The sequence below is a fragment of the Helianthus annuus genome, chromosome 7, assembly GCF_002127325.2.
Source record: "Helianthus annuus cultivar XRQ/B chromosome 7, HanXRQr2.0-SUNRISE, whole genome shotgun sequence".
In the NCBI taxonomy this organism is placed as follows: Eukaryota; Viridiplantae; Streptophyta; class Magnoliopsida; order Asterales; family Asteraceae; genus Helianthus; species Helianthus annuus.
In genome coordinates, this window is record NC_035439.2 from 132,660,134 (window position 1) to 132,682,302 (window position 22,169).

At 37.0% G+C, this 22,169-nt stretch overlaps 2 protein-coding genes and 1 long non-coding RNA gene across 5 annotated transcripts; 1 reads left to right on the forward strand and 2 right to left on the reverse strand.

The window, feature by feature from the left end:
• Nucleotides 1-395: 395 nt before the first annotated feature.
• Nucleotides 396-2,735, forward strand: LOC110868660 (putative pentatricopeptide repeat-containing protein At3g01580). Its single transcript, XM_022117889.2, has one exon. It carries the CDS (start codon nucleotides 501-503, stop codon nucleotides 2,631-2,633), a length of 2,133 nt encoding a protein of 710 aa, XP_021973581.1. The 5' UTR covers nucleotides 396-500; the 3' UTR covers nucleotides 2,634-2,735.
• Nucleotides 2,669-5,374, reverse strand: LOC110868661 (protein kinase PVPK-1). Of its 3 annotated transcripts, none has more exons than XM_022117891.2 (3): nucleotides 5,175-5,374; nucleotides 4,088-5,012; nucleotides 2,669-3,548 (listed from the first exon to the last, which is right to left on the reverse strand). In XM_022117891.2, the coding sequence occupies exons 2-3, from the start codon at nucleotides 4,969-4,971 to the stop codon at nucleotides 2,753-2,755; spliced, it is 1,680 nt and encodes a 559-aa protein (XP_021973583.1). In that variant the 5' UTR covers nucleotides 4,972-5,012; nucleotides 5,175-5,374; the 3' UTR covers nucleotides 2,669-2,752. The 3 variants fall into 3 exon arrangements, with proteins under 3 accessions (XP_021973583.1, XP_021973584.1, XP_035831188.1); XM_022117892.2 differs by having other exon boundaries at nucleotides 4,088-5,032; XM_035975295.1 differs by lacking the exon at nucleotides 5,175-5,374 and adding an exon at nucleotides 5,092-5,141.
• A 2,187-nt stretch (nucleotides 5,375-7,561) lies between these two features.
• On the reverse strand, nucleotides 7,562-9,270 carry LOC110868659. The gene is made up of 5 exons (XR_002552632.2): nucleotides 8,919-9,270; nucleotides 8,660-8,805; nucleotides 8,514-8,559; nucleotides 8,111-8,208; nucleotides 7,562-7,648 (listed from the first exon to the last, which is right to left on the reverse strand). It is a non-coding gene; the product is annotated as an uncharacterized LOC110868659 (long non-coding RNA).
• Nucleotides 9,271-22,169: the final 12,899 nt, after the last annotated feature.

Consider the following 22,169-nt stretch of genomic DNA (forward strand, 5'->3'; position numbering starts at 1 on the left):
CTTAATTACCCAAAAATTTGCAAAGTGTCATCCAAGGGGGAGTGTTATGAATAATTCATTCGGTGGATGACAACTATATGCACAGTAAAAGCGCACAGTAAAGGAAATAATTCATTCGAATTATTATTTATAGGCCCCACCAGTTTTGTTTTTATTTCCTTTTCTTTTCTATATAAACAACATTCGATCTTGTGATTCAATATACGAAACAAGAGAAAATATTCTGTAAGAAAGAAGAGGGGATACTAAGAGAGATATATTTCATATTGAGGAAGTTTTGATCTCTAGTTTTATAACAGATTGGTCATTAGTGGTTTTCTTTAAGTTTTTAATGATTTTCTAATTAACCTAACTTTGTGCATATCAACTCCCATGTAGACTATGATACTATCACTTCTTTCGCGTGAGATGTTGAAGGGGTTGACCACTACCCAATTAGTGATACGACTATAGTAATTCCTTTCAATTGTTACAAAAGTTGTGACGATCTATACCATATTATGCAGCAATTGCAGCATAATATAAAAAGGAGGGAGCTTGTTCTTGATCTTTTTAAATTATGCAGCAATTGCAGCTCAGTAATCCAGTTGCATTCACTCACCATCAAAACAGGCTTCATTAAAGATAGTTTTATTGCCTCCAAATTAACCAACTGCTATGCCAAACACGCCACGCTTGAGTCCGCACGCAAGGTGTTCGATGAAATGCTTCAACGAACTGTGTATGTTTGGAACTCTGTTCTGAAAAGCTATTATAGACAAAAACTATATATAGAAACTCTTCAACTCTTTCATGATATGATACCTGTTCAAACCCCTGACCAGGCTACAATATCAATTGCTTTAAATGCGTGTTCTGGGTTACCGAAGCTTCGTTATGGAAGAATGATTCACGGGTTTGTTAAAAAGAGATATGAGATGGATTCCGATTTGTTTGTCGGGTCTGCTCTGATTGACATGTATTCAAAAGGCGGGATAGTCGATGACGCGTTAAGAGTTTTTGAGGAATACCCGAAACCGGATGTTGTTATGTGGACTCATGTTATTACCGGGTGCCACCAGAACGGTGATTCAGATTTAGCATTCGCGTTCTTCTCACAAATGTTAACGGATGCGCGTGTGAGTCCAGATTCGGTAACGCTTGTTAGCGTTCTTTCTGCCTCGGCTCAGTTACCAAACGTAATATCTGGAAGTTGTGTTCATGGATTTGTAATTAAAAATGGATTCGATAATAATCTGTCGGTGTGTAACGCTTTACTAAACGTTTATTCAAAATCGGGCTGTGTTAATGCAGCCGCTATGATATTTAGAACAATGGAAGTAAAAGACGTCATTTCATGGGCTTCTATGGTTTCTTGCTATGCGCATAACGGGGCTGCTGAACACGCGATTAATCTTTTCAATGAGATGATGCGTAAATCAGCTGAACCGAATTCAGTGTCGATTATAAGCGCGCTACACGCATGTGAATCCACGTGTAACTTAACACAAGGCAAGAAAATCCACGAAATTGCTGCGAGAACAGGGTTCGAGCAAGACGCATTTGTTTCCACTGCGCTAATCGACATGTACATGATGTGTTCTTCGCCTGGTGAAGCCGTTAACGTCTTTGAAAAAATGCCGAAAAAAGACGCAGTCTCTTGGATGGCTGTGTTAACCGGATGCGTACAAAACGGTATGGCGTACAAGTCAATCAAGCTTTTCGTCAACATGCTGTCCAATCAAATCGCGCCAGATGTCGATGTTATGGTGAAAATCCTCGCAGCTTGTTCGGCATTGGGTATTTTCAAACAGGTGTTATGCCTTCATGGTTATGTAATCAAATCCGGATTTGAAGATAATAGTTTCATCCGCGCTTCACTCATCGAAGCGTACTCCAAATGCGGTAGCTTGCGTAACGCGATTAAAGCGTTTAAACTTACCGAAAACAAAGACGTTGTCATTTACAGCTCGATGATTGCGGGATATGGAATTCACGGGCAGGGTAAAGAAGCGCTCGAATTATTTAACCACATGGTAAAAATTTCAAACATAAAACCGAACAACGTGACATTTCTTTCGATATTATCAGCTTGTAGTCACGCAGGCTTGATTAAAGAAGGTATCAAAATTTACAACATCATGTTAAATGAATATCAACTAACGCCCGAATCAAATCATTACGCGATAATGGTTGATCTTTTCGGGCGCACGGGGGAACTGGATCATGCGATTAACATTATCAACGATATGACTATACCAGCCGGGCCACATATTTGGGGGGCGTTGTTGGGCGCGTGTAGGATTCATCATAACACAAAACTGGGAGAGATTGCGGCGACTAATTTGTTTTCGTCGGATTCCAGTGACGCGGGATATTTCATACTGTTATCGAATATGCATGCTGTGAATAAAGATTGGGATAATGTAGAGAAACTTAGAACTACTGTTAAAAGAAATAATTTGACTAAAGTACATGGTCAAAGCGCGATCGAGGTTAATAGTGCAGTTCATAGTTTTACCGCAAACGACAGATTTCACCCGAAGACTGAGACGATTCATGGGTTGCTTAGATCATTAGAGGTTATGACAAAAGAAGACGGTTATGTGCTTGATGTGTGTTCTCCGGTTAATGATTCGTTAGGAGTTTGTTAATAATATTCGACTATTTATTTTCATACAAGTTAAGATAGCATTAAGACAGATAAGATGAACATAAACTTGACTAAAACACACAGATAAGATGCAATTTTCCCACCAGATTCTTTACAGATTTAAAAGAAATCATCATCTAAGTAGTTACTAACAGGCGTCACATTCGCATTCTCCGTTGGCACATCCGGTGGAGTCGTACACCGGATCAACGCCCAATTCACGCTCTGAAAAAACGGGTGCTGTTTAATCTCCGTCGCGCCTCTCCGATAAGCCAGCCGATGCTGTGGTTCTTTAACGAGTAATCCCCTGATCAAATCCCTAGCCGCAAAGCTAACCGAAGGAGATTCGGGAAATCTCAACGGATGCCCGACAACATTGAACAAAGTCGCCCGATCACTCTCGCCTTTAAACGGAGTTTTCCCGAACAAAAGCTCGTAAAGAAAAATCCCGAACGTCCACCAATCCACCGCACTACCGTGCCCGTCACCTTTGATGATCTCCGGTGCGAGATACTCGTGAGTCCCGACAAACGACATTGACCGTGCACTTGTCGGTTCTGCGATTAGCTCCGGGAGTGGGATCATTTGGTTGTAAGTCTCGGTTTTGGGTCTGGATCGTCTTTCACGCTTTGGTTTGGTTGGGAACCGGGGGCCGAAACACGAGGGCTGGATCAAGCAAGATGACTCGATACAAGCGGGCTGGACACATGAACCGGAGGCTTTTGGTTCCACTGTGGGGCTGTTCATGAATCTAACCAGTTTCGGATTCACAACACATCTCAATGAGAGATCGAAATCCGATAGCATTATGTGACCGTCTTCCCGTACTAACACGTTCTCCGGTTTAAGGTCTCGGTAAATGATCCCTAGCATATGCAAATACTCCAAAGCAAGGAGAACCTCTGCTACATAAAACCTGCATAGAATTCACTAATTAACCATTAGTTTGCAAAAATGGGCCATTGGGCTTGGGGTGGGTTATGGGCCAAACAAACACTTTGAGAGCGAATTTGGCCCGTTTCTTTTAAACTGAAACATAACTAAAACAGGCCCATTCACATGTAAATGGGTCATAATGGACACGCCGAACCCAACCAGGCCCAGCCCGTTTTGGCCCGTTCAAGATTATGGGCCAAACAAACACTTTGAGAGCGACTTTGGCCTTTTTCTTTTAAACTGAAACATAACTAGAACAGGCCCATTCACATGTAAATGGGTCGTAATGGACCCGTCAAACCCAACCCGGCCCAGCCCGTTTTGGCCCGTTCAAGATTATGGGCCAAACAAACACTTTGAGAGCGACTTTGGCCCGTTACTTTTAAACTGAAACATAAGTAGAACAGGCCCATTCACATGTAAATGGGCCATAGTGGACACCTCTAACCAACCCGACCCGGCCCGTTTTGGCCCGTCCAAGAAAATTACTACCAAAACCACAAATGGAACGTCACTAACCTGGCTGCATGCTCGGGAAAATACTTCCGGGGCTGTCTTTGGCGGAGCGCATGCAAATCTCCACCGTTACAAAACTCCATCACCAAACACGACAGTTTCTCGGTGTCAAAATGCGCATACAAAGTGGGCAAAAACGGGTGATCCAACGATTGCAATATTTCCCTTTCGGTTTGTGCCCGCAAGAGCTTGTTCCTACTCGCTAAAGCCGCTTTATCCATCACTTTCATAGCAAAGTAAGTTCCTGTACCGATCAACTCAGAAAGATAAACGCTTCCAATATCCCCACTCCCCAATCTCTTCAACTGTCTAAAATGTTTCAGTTCCAACGAGCCCGTTTCGTTTTTAGACCTCACAACTTGAATAGCTTCCCATCGCGCGTCGTTTTGCTTGTGAGGTCGGTAAATTCCGCTATTGTAACTACTCGAGCTGCTGTCATCGCTAAGATCACTCCCGGTACCAGTACTTTCCCTATATATACTACTCGTTTTATTACTTTCGTCATAGTCGTACGACACACTAGATTGACCGTATTCAACACTCTTCTCCAACGTACTCGAAAACTCACTAACTTCTGTGCTGGTGAAGCTTTGTTTCGCTTCTACAAAATGTATATTTGAACACAAACTGTTCTGTGGGCTCAGGTGGAACCCGTTTGGATCCATGATCCGATGATCAAAGTACTCGTTATCCCTTCGACTACCCCTTCGACCACGGGCCTCATTCGGATCAACATGTTTCAAACTGAGCGTTTCGCAGTCCGACCCATCTTTCGGAGTGTAATCATAAGTGGTTTTGTAGGACCTTCTTGAACTGCAAACCGAATTCGTGTCTAGGATATGTGATGAAGATTGAGATTTTGCAAATTGTTTATTGATGTAATCCATCTAAACCACTTCAATCACAATTGAATTAAACACAATCACCCCTACAACAAAATGCAATTAACTGCAATTCTTTAATAAATCTTGAAAATTAAACAACATTGAACAATTTACAAACGTAACTGACAAATTTACGAGAGGATAACTTGAATCAAGGGTGGAAATCGTTATACAAATTGGGGAAATTGATGAGTTTTAGTACGTACCTGATTAAAGATTCATAACTGCTTAAAGAAAGTGAGTTTTGAAATGATCTTTATGCAATTGATGTGTCAGATCTTATCGAAACAAGATCAAGAACAAGACCCAGAATGGAATTCTGTGAGAATTTGTTGAATAATTTGTGGGTTTTGTAATTGGAGGTGTAAAGAATGTGGGTGCACTCTCACTCTTGTTGCACAAGAACTTGAAAGATTATTATTAACAAGCAAATGCAAAGAGGGAAAGACAAATTTTTGGTATATTTACACATTGCCTCCCTAATTTTTGTAGATTTTGTTAAAGCTCTCTATAGTTACTAAACTCGTGTTTTTGTATTTGGGAGAATTTATAAGGTCCATGTTTGGGTTTAAAATAGATACTTTTTTTTTAATCCACTTAAAGATATATATTTCAAACAAATCAATAAGCAATCACCACTTAGGTTAAGTCGGCTAAGGAGGTTAAAACTTAGAAGCCTATAATTTAGCCTGTAAAAAAGACCTTGAAAGATACTATGCAGTTTATGTAAACAACTAATCAAATCAATGTACGTGTAAAAATCTATTAGTTTTAGTGAGTGACTAAAAAGCGGGGTCTAAATTTTGGCTGACCACTAAAATTTAGCCAAACTTTACACCGGTTGTGACGGCTAAATTTCAACCTTCTTAGCCGGTGGAGCTCATTTGGTGTTTTTTGATATGTGGTGTTTCAACTCCTAATACAAGAGGTGCTTTAGTAACTTGTATATATATTTACTAGCTTAAGATCCCGCGAGCTTCGCGGATGTTTTAACATAAACATATAATATATACTGGCAATGAGATGAGCTTTGTAATGAAAGAACTTTTCAATATAAACGTATAAAAATATAATTTTTCTCACTTAGGTAAATATGTCTTGATTTATTTTTTATAGGTATTGAGATGTTATTATATAAATGATTTTATAGCAATTTTTAGAACCCGGATAGATTTCATTTTTTTTAATTATTTTTTTATAACTTTGGTTATTTGATATATATTTTTTTAAATAAAGCATTTTTAACCAGTTTTGACCTTAACGTATATTGAGCAGAACACATATGGACATGAACCTATTTTGAGCAAAACCCGTTTTGACTGACCCGAACCTATTTTGACCTTAACATATATTGAGCAGAACACATATAATCAATAATCAATGAAATAAATCATATAGTAAAGCTATTTATGATTAACACATAACTAAATCATACAAAAAGTAATTTATTCGTTACACATGCTAATTGACAAATACTCTTTGCTACAAAGTAATCACCGGTAGGATTGGGTGGTGGAGTTCTTTGACCGAGTGTTTTCGCTATTGGACTGAAACAAATCCGGTTTTGATCCAAGTTTCATGAACTTCATCTTGAAAAGCTGGAACTTAGTTCACCTTCAAGACAAAATCAAAATTCGAAACAACCCGTAAACTTAATGGACTTGATCATCTAATTTACATAAAACATTAGTGTATAAGTTCCCTTCGATATACATGTGAACCAACAATGAACGTCATTCATTAGTCTGTTTCGGTTCATGTACCATTGCATAACATATGTAAGTAGCCATTGAGCCGGGAATATCATGAGCCTTGAGTGAAGTAGATGTTCAAAAGCATCTTGAAGGATTTAACCAATTAACATAACTGAGCTGGTTTTATGAGAGTGACCAATTCAGATGCATTGTATAACTTGAGTAGCCTTATTCAACCCATTTAGCAAAGTAATGATCTAAATCGACCCATTTGTTAAAATTTAATCATGATTGGAAGGTGTAGTTTACAATTAAAAATATGAAAAGAAGATTAAAAAAGACAGAAATTAAATTCAATTAGAAGACAATAGACACTTTATTACATTTTTCTTTCATACACAAGGTATAACTGCAAACTTTGTTAAAGTGAAAATGGTTGTATAACATTTAATATTCATCATCAAGCATGCAATATCTTTTTAGCACATGCAGCATGTCTCTAACACCTTTTGTGAATAAAAATTAGTATTGAAGAGGGACATTATAGTTAAAAGGAGACTCAAGAAAGTAGCTACAAGTGATAGAATCGTTGTCACCCATTTCCATTTCCATATCTTAACATATCAATATCAAATTACAAAACTTCAAAATCAATTTTTGAGCAACAGTTGAGATCAAATTACTAACCCAGTCACCAAGGAGACTGAAGAAAATGTGATTGTGCAGGTCTTTATTAACCGTAGAGCATGAATGTGATCACCACTATGTTCAAAATCATCACAGATAATATCTTCAAGCTGTTACACCAATTGCAAAAGTTGGTAATTTTTATAATGCTTCAAGCATGTAGTAGGTGTACACAGGAAGCACAATATAATTAAATGCAAGTTCCACATATGACAATACTTATCCAGCTCACAAAACACGTGCAATTCAATGCCATTAGCAAATGAAAACTTCATAGCAGCTAGAAGTAATCTCCACACCTACAGGAGCATCAAACAAAGTGAAACCCCCAAAAAGTAAGACTAAAATAGGGATTACTGATAATACCAGGTAAAATTATAGTGAAAAAGCTGAGGTCTTTAAACCCATTCAATATAATGAGGTCAATGCATATAGCCAAATATAAGTATCGGACATGGTAAAAGATTAAAGAAGTAAAAAAGGATAGCACAACCGTAATGTAACCAATAAAGGTGGCAATGTCAACCTGTTAATATAAATGAGTTATTGTGTATTCTATTTGTTTAATAACCGATCAACTGAAGGAAAAATCGTATCAATGAACAAAAATGTTCAGACGTGTTAACAGGTTATAGGAATCAAAAGTCGTCGAAATCTATTTTATTTAAAAAAACTACTATTTTTATTTAGTAACTTATTTCTTTTAACTGTATTTTACATGTGAACTATTTATAAAGTTTAAGAAATACACAATAAATAACCTGTTTCAGTTGAGAATGGATATCCGATGTTTCAATTGGGAGTCGCCATGCTCTAGAAAACGCAAGACCCTCGAATCTTTTAATGCATTGATGATTCTCTGTGGAATAACAATTATTAAAAGAAGATTATCGATTCAATTGGATTGTAGATGCTTCAAGTAGAAGAAGAAGAAAGTGATATCTAGAGTTTTGACCTACATCGACTAATGGTATTTGTAGTGAATTTGAATAAAATTGAAAACCTCAATTCTTAGAACATGAACATAATATATCATTACTATAGCTAAAATATGTAAAAAAAAATAGTGAAACATGTCGAGTCAACAACCAGCTAAACCATATGGCTAATCTAGTCATAATATAAAAATCCCCAAGTTCAGGTAAAGTACATAGCAAAAGAGACCTTAGTTGGAGATCAGCTCTTGAATCTTGATTTTAGAAAGACCCATCTACACATCAAACATGGTAAAATAAAACTTTCAATCAACAAACTCATATAACATTCAGTTGATCAATCAATAAAAATTTAAAAAAGGTGAAAACTTGAACCTTGAACAGGATATGATCAAGCGGTTCCTGAACATAGGGTAAAAGCCAATCAAACTCCCCAGCTAGCTGGTGCGCACCCTATCGACCTGTTCAGCTAGCCGGTGCGTAATATTGAACCACATTCCTTGTAAAAAGTGGATGACTACCTGCTTCAATTGGTGATATATACATAAATTAAAAAATTAAAAAACTCAGTAAGTAATACATAACATTTGCTTTACTTTTGAAAACACAAACAGAATAAAAATGGTAATTTTACCTTTGCTCGTTGTTGTGCCATTGTTGCATATGCTACTGGACACGATGTTGCAGTTGCTAGACATGATAAACGGCTTGGATGGTTTCACAATTTGAAAATAAGGTGTGAACGCCTCTATTCATACATAAATTATGTAAACTTTATAGTGGAGGTGGCAATGCGTCAACACAGGTAATCATTAGTGTGAGCTGAAATGGGTTGGGTAGTCGGACCACAAACACATCATTTATCATTTTTGGTTATACAAAATCTGTATTATTACAATGTATTCTAAACATTAATGAGGACTCGTTTTAGGTTTTGGTGTATTTACATACACTTCCGCTGAGTTTCAAACCGTTTGATCAAGCTTGACTCATCTAGCCAGTTAGATTTGTTAAAAGCAATTCTCTTTAGTTAAATCATTTAAAACATAATATGTTTGACCCGTTTAAAATACAAAAAAAATAACCTACTAATATATAGAAGGTAAGGATGGGCATTTGGTACTTGAGACCAGTACTGTACCAAATTATTTTCGGTACCGATTCGTACCCACTTTTTGGCATTTTTGGTACCGGTACTTTTGGTCAGTACTGCAATATCTACTATAATAAAAAATCCACATTAAAAATCACAAATCCTTGATACATCAGATTATTTTTTATTCATAGGCAAAAAAATAAAAATAAAAAATACGGATATAAAACACACATCACCTTCAAATAGCTGTTGTTATATTCTTCAAAACTGTAGCACCGTAAACAAAACATCCTATTTCTTTGTTGTTTGCTTGAAAAACACAACTTTTTAACAGCGAATAAAACTGCAATATGAAGTAAGAAGAGAAAACTGGAATATAATTACCGCAATAACGTCTGAAAGTGAAGGTTGTTTCTTCTTCGTGTGGAGAAGATGCGACTGCCATTAACTTAGTATGCTGGTAAATAAACTTTGGTCATATAAAAATATTAGAATTCAAGAGATTTTGTAACTTACAACATTCATATTAGCAGCCCATATAGCAAATTAATGTTCCCAATTCCTTAATGTAGAAAGCGGTGCTACTAAATGAGGGGAGACATTCTCTTTAGACAACGATGCCAAAAAAGCAATACTTTGTATCGTTTCCCTGAATGTTATAAAGCATACTATAAAGGTAAAGGTTACTTTTTCATAAATATATAAAAACAAATTTTTAAAAAATATAAGGAAATCTTACCAACACCCATTTCGTCTGCAAGTATCACATGTGTTTGTTTAGACTTTAGACCATGAGAAACGTAAGAAATTCAATCCTTCAAGCTGGTACGGAAGTAGCTCACCTATAGTTACACGTAATCAAGTTATGAGAACATCTTCTAGATTATACATATAGCTATTAAAATTGAGAGGCTTATACATATACCCAAAAAGCTTACATGCGGCAAATAGTTTTCAGCACTTAAATACATATTTAGAAGAGAGATGAGGCAGAACAATAACTTAGGCCCTTCGAGACTACAGCCAAGAAGAAGAAAAGCTAAAACATAAACCCTAACCTTTTTATCAACTTTTTACACCATATCAAAATTATTAGATTTGATATTGCATTATTTAATCATCATAACTGAAACAATACACATCTCCAACAACATCATTAAATGTCCAAGAAAGTAGTAGTTAGTTGATGGCTGGCTATTCGCTTAATTTATCACAACACTTTGAAACTCAAAAGTAAAGACATATGCTAGCTAAGAACAACAAACACTCATGAAAACGTAAATGGTTGATATTTAAATAGCGTTAATTCATTAGGAGAAGCATGATAGTCATAGCTTGTAGCAATAAACGGGCCACCAGTAGTACGCCCGAAGTTGGTTCCTTCATGACACTATTAAAAAAATTAAATTAACAAATAAAGTTAAATCCATTATTATCAAGTGAGTGGGAACTAAAAATAATACATAAAAAGGTACAAAAAAGGATATTTTTGGCTGTCTTACTCTTGCCTGTCTCACTTATTTGGAGTGCCCGGATCTCCTGTCAGCCTACAAATGAACAAAACTATCGGTGTTATATTAAATAAATGTAAAAATTAAGACATAAGAAAAGGTACTTATGAATACTCTGAACCACCACCAGACTCACCCAATTCTGGAAAACCCTAACCATATAAATCAAACGCCACAACCACCTTGTCGATAGAAAAACTGAGCACCTAACAAATCGGAAAGAACAATCAAATATATAACAAATTAACAATCGGAATAACAAATAAAATTAACCCGATTTACACTTTGAATCCAAACCTGCTATCATAGTACCAAATAACGTAAACCACATAAGATCAGGCGAAATAAAATCCCCAAAATTAAGGTAATCCACATATAAATATGTAATCAAAATCAAATACAACAAACCTAGTAAAATATTAGCAATCAAATCGAAAATATGAAATACCTCAAAAAGATTTGAAACAGGGAACATTATCGTCTCTCGAATCCTTTGGATGCTTCAAGTGCCGCCAGTTCCGATGACTCCTTCAAGAATCAATACAAAAACCTTAGAAACCGATGGTCACATTGTCTCACAATCAAGGGTTCCTAGGAAAAACCAATATTAAAAAAGACATGAAACAAAAATTAACATTAGAAACTTTCATGAATCAGGTTACAAATTGAAAAAACAAACTTACCAGGTTACTTTTGACCGTAGAGAGATGAGATCTAGGTTCTTTCAATTGAAAAAAAAAAGAGAACTAATTGGAGGCAAAGGATGAAAAGAAACGCTTGTGTTAATTCTATATTTAGGGTTCTTGGTATTGCAAATTAGATCCGGTTATCGGACTGACTGGATCACAACAATCGGAGAACCAGGATACAACTGATTTCAGATGAGATATACAAAACAAAAGAAATTATTAGTTATAAAATCTAAAATATCAAGAACGATAGTTGATCCATTGACAAAATCTAACCTTTATCACGAAGATCAGAGTCGGATTCATAGAGGAATGAATGAGAGGCAGAGAGCGATTCATTGATAACGCAGAAACCCTAACAATTCCAAAGCGTGTGAGAGACGGAACATAATCAAGAGTTAGAGATGAAACTGAAATTAGGGTTTCTCAATGAAATTCATTTGAAAAAGGAAACGGTTTTATAATTTTGGCAAGATTGAGGGCGGATTGTTTGAGAAGCTATGTGAAGGTAGCGTCTATTCATTTGCCGCTCAAAGAAAGAATTCGAGAAACAATTAGATGCCACGTGGCATCTGGTAGCCTAATTACATGCCAAGTGGCATAAGTTTGTTTTGTTTTAATATAGATAATAGATTTTAATTTTTTAGAATAGCAATTTCAAATATATGTATTTTTTCGCATTAAATTATATATTTACTTTTAATTTCTTTAATTACGTTTTTCGTTTATGTGGTTTGTCAAAAATTAGTATTCCAGTCTATCAGTTTAAAAATTGCCAAAACAGTCCATGTGGTTTCACTTTCGTAACTATTACAATCCACCCACACTAACGCCATCCAGTTATTCTGTTAGTTTACTTGAAATGACCATAATGCCCCTGTTATTAAAATTAAATAAATAAAGAGTTAGTTACGTTTTTCGTCCTTGTGGTTTGTTAAAAATAACCATTACAGTCCACTAGTTCTAAAAGTTTCCAAAACAGTATCAGTATCTTTCACTTTACTTTTCACTCTCCCCATTTCTTCAGATCCGGCCACCTAATTTTCCCCATCACAATCGACGTCAGTTGGCCTCAAGTTTTCCTACTGACGTCGATTGTGATGGGGAAAAGTAGCGGGTCGGATCTGAAGAAATGGGGAGAGTGAAAAGTAAAGTGAAGGATACTGGTACTGTTTTGACAATTATTAGAAGTAATGTACTGTAATGGTTATTTTTAACAAACCACATGGATGAAAAACGTAGTTAACTCTTTATTTATTTTAATTCTAATAACATGGGCATTATGGTCATTTCAAGTAAACTAACAGAATAATTGGATGACATTAGTGTGGGTGGACTGTAATAGTTATGAAAGTGAAACCACAGGGATTGTTTTGACAGTTTTTAAACTAATGGACTGAAATAGTGATTTTTTACAAACCACAAGGAAGAAAAATGTAATTAACTCTAATTTCTTTCGTACAATACTTTAGTTTATACAAATTATTTTACTAGCAAAGTATTTAATTCTTTTATAATTGTGAAAAATAAGTTAAAAGTGTAGATCCCAAAATCAATCCGGATCACAGTGGTTGGTTGTTTTAGTCCAAAACACCTATTGATTAGGTGTTTGAACTATGAAAAAGTTAAGAGTAATCAAGAATGAAGATGAAGCTAGTGGATTGATGAATACAACAAGTGTTGTATTGAATCCAAACAAGAATGTAAATCAATAAAGCACCTTGGATATCAGATTTGAGCACATTAACAAAGATTGAATGTAAACAACACTTCTATTAATCAAAGGAGCCAAAAGCTTGACATGGTTACAATGCCTGGGCTATATATAGTGCCTGACTAGCCAGCAAATTTATAAATTTGCTGGAATCTTAACTACACCAAGTCAGGATTTCTAATTCTATGGAATTACAAAATAAGCCCCTAAACTATTAGATTAGCTACAAACAACTATAAAACTAATCCAGCACAAGTATGAACGATCTCAAAAGCTCCAACAATATCCCCCCTAGATCGTTGCATACTTGTCTTCTCATTCTTCAGTTGTTTCCGCTGGATTCTCTGTAGCTGGCTTTTCAGGCTCTTTGGGCTTGTCTTCATGCATTGTCGTTTCGGGTGGTGCTTGAGTCTCGATTGGTGCAACTGGAGTTTCTTCAGTAGTAACAGCTTCACTCGTTGGTGGATCCTCTATAGTGGCCTCATATGTGGATGAGGCCGGAGGCGATGGTGTTGTTTGTGAGGTTGTGGTGTGCATTTGTCAGGTTGTGGTGGGTTCAGTTGTTGAAGCAGAAGTTCTTTCTTTCTTTCGTTCATGCTTCTTTTTCTTCCTTGCTTCCTTCTTCTTTTCTTCGGTTTCTTTTCTTTTCTCGATTTTGTCTACAAGATCCAGCATTTCTCTCTTTAACTTCCAGGCTCTTTCTACCGCTCGCTGAAATAGCGTGGCCTCCTCAAGATTTGCATTTCCAGCTCCCACGTTTATGCGGGTTGCATTCAATACCGTTAGATCGGTGAGACCAAACATAAATACGTCCATAGGATCCAAGATTCGGATATCCACATTTTCGTTGGATCTGATCACAGCTTCGCCGGTTTTGCTATCATAAAACCATTTCTTGAAATCTTTGAGAGCAACAACAATTTCTTCAGGGAGCTTGATTCTCGTGACAACTTTAGCAGGGTTAATCACCCACGTCACCTTTCCTTTCCCTGTTACTGGATCTATGGTTGTTTTCGACACTCTTCGTCTTGGATGTTGTGGATTGTGATTAGGGAAACCCTTGTTGCATTCTTTAGCGATCAGGCGTTCAAAGTCTCTGCCAATGCCTCTTTCATCTGGATTTAGAAGGTCCAGACGGCCAAGCTCACGTAAATCCCACCTGGGAAGAGTAAAGAGATCAAATCCGATCTGGAAGTACTGAATCACGCCACCTCGTCTTTTAACCACGAACATTCCTCTCAGGTTGTTATACATCCAGCTAATGATTTTGTCGGTAGCCTTACTCTTTTCGACAGTTATCACCTGATAAAAATCAGGGAGTTTTTCTCTTTCTTTCTTGAACCACTCTGGATGTTGGGGAGAGAAGGTTTTTCCATCTTCCTGCTCGTATAGCACTTCCTCTTCCAGACCCCATTCAATAAATTTGGCAGGCATGTCATCTCTATCCACCTCTTCTTCATCACTTTTATCTCCTTCAGTGTCACACCCCAATTTTCCACGTGTCACCGGTGGGCCCGGTGGGGAGTACGTAACGTAGTTGATATCATCATAGTCAAACCACACAATTTAAATGCACAGCGGAAGCAAAATATATTACAATCCGATATGAAGTAATATCCAAGTATTACAAACGGAAAGTAAAAGATCCACAGGCGGATCGCAAAATAATATAAAACATTGTTCAACAAACTTCAGGCATCTAAGCTTGCGAGACTTCTATTTGATGCTAGGAGAGACCAGCCTATTACGCGTAGTACCTGCACTTAGTCTTTTTGGGAAAATACGTCAGTTTTCACTGGTAAATACAATTTAACTTACTCATTTTGAAAAGGTTTTAAAAATTGATTTGAATGCCCGAGGCACAAAACATTTTATAACTTGGGACAATTATTTGCCTATAATCTTGTAAAAGAATTACATGTTTGTTAGCGTTCAGTGTCCGGGCCGTGCCGGATTAAAGTTTAATAGACACACCACATAGTATAGTTCCGCCGCGAGATTTCCTCTCGTACCGACTGTTATACTTTATTTAATGCACTACGGGTGTACGCCTACACCCGTATGCTAAGGTCGTGGCCATTCTTTGAATGATGCCAAGGATATCCGGGACATGGTCATTAAGCCCCCAAAGGCGTTATACAAACAAAACAACATTTTCAAACGGGTTATTTGACTACTCTTAACCACCGACCGGTGAAGGTCAATTACACGACCAAGCGGTATTTTATATACCGTATCCCAAACCCGTATAGGGAAAATAAGTTACATGTATTTACCTGAGCTAAATATAAATTTAATCCCAGCCGTATACCACCAAGCAAGTACAGATAGCTTTTACTGGGCTCCTAATTCTGGAACGAAGGTTTTTAATAACCTATTAGAATCCTAACGGGTCTTTTAATTTGGCCTAAGCCTAGACCGGTTAGTTCTTAAATGAAGATTACGGTTTAAACGCACGATAAGGCGAAGACCGTCTTAGAATGTGGTTTTGACCCAACAAGCTTGCATACTTGTTTAATATGGGTAACGTAATCACATTCTGGATTTTGAGACCGAAATGATATGGTTTGACCCGTTTCGGCTATAATGGGTAAACTAGTTACCGATGCTGATCCGAACGCATAAAGTGCGTAACGAGTAACCATAAGAGTCATATACAAGTTTCCTAAGTTAATATGCCTTAAACATGTTGTGATATCAGAATGATACCTTCCATTATGCCCCAAGTGGTTTTTAAACCCAAACTATGCCTCATAAGGGCATTTTGGTCATTTAAAAGGGTATAAAAAGGGTTTAAATGATATTCTGAGTTACAGGTCTGAATAATCCAGTAAACCTACTCATTTAACCAAGTTATAACAGTAGGGTATTAATCCTATGTTAAATTTATCAATCTTAATCATTCTAGACACCGCAAGGGCGTTTTGGTAATTTCACATATGCTTAAAAGGTCAAAACTGGAATTCTGATCTTAAGATATTCTCCTACTGTTTAAATTATAAAATATTACTGAATACATCAGTAGGTTTCAACCTCATATGTTTAAATAGGTTCTAGCACATACTTATGCGTTAAAAACGCTTAAAAAGGCGATTTGGAGCCATTTCCGGGTTTTATATAGAAAGCTGATATTTTTAAAATTCCAGAAGGCTCAAAATAATTTATTTAACATATTAGATCAGTAGAAAAAGGTTTGGGGTCCATCGGATTTATAAAACTCATTTTATAGCCCAAAAGGGCAAAACCGGCATTAGCCGAATTAAGCTTAGAACACTAAGTTATGCTCAGCCTAAAATTAAATAAAAATTTCTAAAAATACCAAAATATTATTTTAATACGGTAGGTACAAAGTTTTGTATAAAAATTTGGGTTTAGATAGGCTATATGCAATTTACGCTATTTAATTACTAAAGAAGCTTCTAATTACGCTATTGAGCATAACTCCTAATCTAGACCTCAAACTGATGTCAAATTTTATGGACAAGTTTATAATTCAGTAGTGAAGGTTTCTATCCTCTCACATTTTCAAAAATATCGTTTTAAGGTCAAAAGGGCATAACGGTCAACAATTCGGCATATAACAGAAACTTGCAAATGAATAGGATAACTAAGGATTCAGGTTGTATAACCTCAGAGGGTTACACTAACCTATAAAATGACCCTAAAGGAATCCTAAGGCATATCTAAATAAGTCTAATTCGGGTCAGAACTGAAAGTCAAAGCAAAAGTCAACTTTCACGACTTTCGGCTCCGAACCGGGCCTATACTTAGAATTGTCGGGTTGAATCATGCTTAGACATGTTCAACTAATATTTACCAAGTTATTAATGTGGCAAAACTGATTTTATGACTTCTAATTTAATAGTTATGCATTTTGTTTAAAACTAACCCGTTTGACTTTAAGTTGACCCGACAATTAAACTAAGTAACGTGGTAATTAGGAGGCGCCCTTTTAAGGGTTAATTACCTACCTAATTACGGTCACGTAGCCATGTTCGTTGCGAACCATGGCTTAGCCGTTTAAAAGTCAAAGCGTTTATCGAAACGCTTGACCTTACGGCTATAACCGCTAAATAATTAAACTAAGAACGAAAGGATACTCACAAAGGGTCCAAGCAAGGATGGAAATGACCTTGGATGTTCAGGTATGAAGCACTAAGGCCCCAACTTAGAACAATTCAGATCATGGGTGAAACGAGAGCAAGAATTAAGTGGGTTTATATAGGAAAGCAAGGACCGTTAGGATCGTTTCTTGGTAAACGTGATCAAATCTGGACCGTACACCTTTACCCACGGTTTTGGTAAACAATGGGCGCCCCAAAACAGCCCCTAGGTTGATAAAAACCCACTTGAAACACCTGGAAACAGCTGGAACAGCTGGTAACAGCTGGAAATTAAGTTTCTGAAATGGCAGTTTTGGTCCCTGCATGCTTCTAGCCCCTTTCTGATGCGTTTGAGGCCCGTTAAACCATTTTTAAGCCTCTACAATGATGCATAAACATGAGGGACATGAAACATGCTCAAGAATATGTCGGATGTCGGTTCGTTTGGTCGTACGGTCACGTTGTGCGTCTAATTACGACGAAACACGAACGGACGCGAAAAACGATACAAACGACGCGACGAATGGAATTTTATCATGGCGATCACTAAAATAAAATATTTTAGTGCTTACATAAATTTTTGGGTGTCCGGGGATATTCAGAATGCGAGATATGCGCAAAAGTGCAAACTTGTGCACTTTTTGACACTTTTAGTCCCTGCATGACATAAAAGTTTATTTTTGCGTACCAAACACCTCTAAACCTATATCTAAGCTATATAAAGGATAAATAGGGTATGTTTAACTTATGGACATATTCTGGAAGGTCCGTTACCATACGATTCAACCTCCTTTTGCAGTTTGACGCAATTAGTCCCTTAATTGCGCAAAGTAGCGCGAAATGCCGTTTAATGATATCTAAGCCTTCCATGGCCCATAATAATCATTCCCAAGCATATATTTAAATATTACTACGCTCCCGTTTGCTTAAATGGTCACCGAATGGTGTAGATTCAAAAGTTGACGCTTTAGGCCCCTCTATTGCGCAAACTTGCGCATTTCATCATTTATTAGCATTGAAGCCTCATCTAATCCATATTAGGCATTCTTGAAAGTATTATCAAACATCACGCTTTGGGTCCGCCAAAAGGTCATTCAGAGGTATAATTAAACATATTGACACTTTTAGCCCCTCTAACTTGCAAAGTTGCGTGTAACTTTACTTATAGGCATAAAAACCTTAGTTGGCCATTACTTGGCATTCCCGAGAGTATAATTAAATATCATGAAGCTCCCGGTTTGTTAAAAGGTCACTCAGAGGTAAGAATTAACATGTTGACGCTTTTAACCCTTCATTGCGCAAACTTTCAATTAATTACGCAAACGGCTACACTTTATCATCAAGCGGCACATTTGTGAACATCACCATCGTGAGAGGTTATTTAGAAACTTATTTTAGGTATGCTAACACTTCCAGTCCTTTAAAAAATCAAATTTTTCGATTTTTCGAAAAAGTAGTTCCTAAACTTCGCTGTTTGACTTCATCGGGGTTTATTACACGTGTCAATACCTCATTGGACGTGATTTTACGAGGTGTTACATCCTCACCCCCTTAAAAGAAATCTCGACCTCGAGATTTGCTAAAATGCTGTAAGTTCCTTTTGTCGCATAACGGACTTAACTTTCATAGCATGTCTGGAGTCTTTCCAAGCTCCCAAGTTGACCTCCATAATAGGTACATGTATCCTTTTGGGGCTTCTTAACCTACCGATCCTCAGTCGATCTAGGTTTCTTATCATATCATAAATCTGCGTATTATGCGATAATGTTTCTCGACTTATTGGTGAAACACATCCTTAAATCATCAGTGTGGGTCGCATTGCGAGCTCCACTAAGCTCCTTATATAGGTTTTAGCTTATAAGCTAGTTGATCTTAATACATTCGATTCCTTCGAATGGTTATATATATTAGAGCTCAACTAGCCTGATAATTAACAGATTGGTACACCCTTCCAGGGTGATATCTTTGTTGAACTTTATCCCTCAATCAAAAACTTAGGAGCGTTGCTACATTCCTTAATCCTTGATTTTTTTTTTCTGCCAAATACTGGCAACCTATAGATGATTACGGATTTGCACGATCTTATTTGTTGTTTCCAAGGCAACTTTCAGATCCTGATAATTGGACTTACCAATTTTTTGTCTAACAATAGATGTTTAACATCTCATCTATACAAGGTCTCCCAAGGAGCAGCCTTAATACTTATATCAACTATTATAGAAAAGCTTATCATAAGGTGAGATGGTTATTCCAACCACTGCTTAAAGCTAATCTTAAGGAATAGCTAATCCTTACAGCTAGTCGAACAAATCGACGATCCTGGGCAGTTGATGGCGATTCTTAATTGTTGCCTAATTAGGGTTGCGATAGTCAATGCATAAGCAAAATGAACCGTCTTTCTTAATTAACTATATCGAATCCTCAGAATATTGAGTTAGGCTATATGAATCCTCCATTTTAAAAGTTACTTAATCAGGGTTTCGATTCATCCAATGATGGTACTAGCCGTCTTGGAGATTTCATATTATTACAGCCGTAAATGGAATACAAATCTTAACTCTACTTGCCTCTCAGGAGGTGAATAGGGTAATTATAGGAGAAAATAATCAAGATACAAGGAGGTTATAGAGACTTTCCATATCTCAGGCTCCAGTTTATCCATCATTGCTCGAGTCAAATAAATGACACATTCATGTTATAAGTCCACGAATTCCTTAATCGGGAACATTTGCATGAAAACTTCCATTCTAGATATCTTCTTTGAATACCATTAGTTGACTTTAGTACCATATGACCATCGGGATATCTTTGTGGTCCCATGCATTAAACCTCCATACTGATCAGGCATGGAAGCAATCTATGGAACATATTAAGATACACAAATCCCCATATGGCGCTTTTATCATACCGTCTGGTATTCGCAATCGATTGAGATCAAGGAGATATCAACTGTATATGCCGACGCACTTCCTCTATAGAGAAGATACTTCAAAAATTTTACGGCTGAAGGTTTCTGATGGGAACAGAAGAAATGGTTCTTATGATTTCGCTTGTAAGTTTTACCTTACACTTAATATCTGGGGTTCTTACGGGACATTTTCTAAAAGTTTGCTAAGCTTATGGTTTTATGAGAAACTTAACAGTACCCGAAACCAAACGAAATTCTTAGTACTAAAATCACAATAGAGGGGTTTGTTTAGTATCATTATTAATGCGAACTGCCTCTAATCATTCATCAGGAGGGTTTAACGCCTCCATTCTTAATCCCTTTAGACTTAGCTATAAAATCCTTAACAATTTCGGGGCAGTCTCAGCTTGACTGGTTATTTCTTAATCTATATAACATGAGTAGCTGTGGTAGATCCTTAATGGACTTACGATGAGCAGGTTTTGAGAACTTTTCATGACTTTTCTTATATCCTTTCTAGCAGCTGTGTTAATTTCAGTTTTTGGAGACTAACTTCATTAACGTTAAGGCTCACATCTGTTGCGCCATTAACACTTGTCGCATCTCTAGCATCGCGACTGTTGTTTGTCCTTTCCGAGTTTTCCATACTCGAAGCTTTGGTATTAAATACCAAATTCAACAAGTACTCAGGCAGTCCTTACCATGTGTCTTCCTTGAATCTCCAAGGGCTTATCATAAGGAGTCTTGATAACTATTGCTTCTTATCACCCACAATATGGGCTTAGTTATAAGACGATCAATCCATTCCTATCACTATATAGAGTCCCTCTATTTCAACGGACATAAGGACAATGGAAAAGAATGGTTCCTAATGGATATAAAACATCCATCTAACATTGCTGAAGCAGTCTCTAAGGTACCATTGGCCAATCCTACTTTATTCTTAATGCTTAGAGTTTTAACAGGCAGTTTTAAAGATTACAAAATCCATTGTCTACGAAAGACTTATCTGAACCTGAATTAAATAATACTCTACCATGAGCGTGATTGATAAAGAAAGTATCGGTTGTGACATTGTCATTCGAATAGCCTCTTGAGCATCTATTTGAGAGTCCCCAGTTTTGGTCTTCTTAGCCTCCCCAGGCTTGTTGGTTTAATTTGGGCAATTAGTTTTCGATACACCCTATTTCCTTACAACCATAGCAGGTTGCGTCCTTTCTACCTTGGCACTCCAAAAATTTGTGCCTTCCTTTATTACAGATTTCACGAGGCTTAGCTTGTGAATTCCAAATGCCCTTCTCTTTAGTCGCCTTCTTTGGGCAGCGGGTCTTTATGTGCCTCTTCTCGCCACAACCATAGCATGTGGTGTCCTTCAAGTCCTTGCATTCATGAGTTTTGTGATCTGTCTTTCTACAGATGCCACATCTCGTGATCTGCTTTTGGATACATTTTTCCGAAGTGCTTCTTCCCGCAGGTTTTAGATTTGGGTTTTGCCTTCTTTGGCTTGGACTGGTTATAGCTTGAACCGGTCTTACCCTTTTCTAACTCTTATTTGGGGTATCATCGCACTTTCGCTTATGATCCTTCAACGCACGGTCCACATCGTTGTTTACGGCTGTATCTATCATAGCCTGTAACTCGGTGCCCGCTAATTTCAGTCTTGCATCATCATTCTGATCAACTGGATGATTGTGAGCTTCAGAGGAGTCAACCATTGTGAAGCTTTGAAGGCTACTAACCAAGTAGTAATAATTTGTTTAATTATATAGGGAATTGTCGAACTTGATAATTAAATAGCCATGGTGCGAACAAACCATATAGGCCAATAGATAGTATTAAGTTTATTTGATTATGTTTTGCCTAG

Excerpts from the sequence above, each read along its gene's own strand:
- LOC110868660 (XM_022117889.2), top strand. The coding sequence starts at position 501 with ATGCAGCAATTGCAGCATAATATAAAAAGGAGGGAGCTTGTTCTTGAT.
- LOC110868661 (XM_022117891.2), bottom strand. The coding sequence starts at position 4,971 with ATGGATTACATCAATAAACAATTTGCAAAATCTCAATCTTCATCACAT. Across the intron at positions 3,549-4,087 it reads TTTCCCGAGCATGCAGCCAG|GTTTTATGTAGCAGAGGTTC; the intron begins GTTAGTGACGTT and ends AATTCTATGCAG.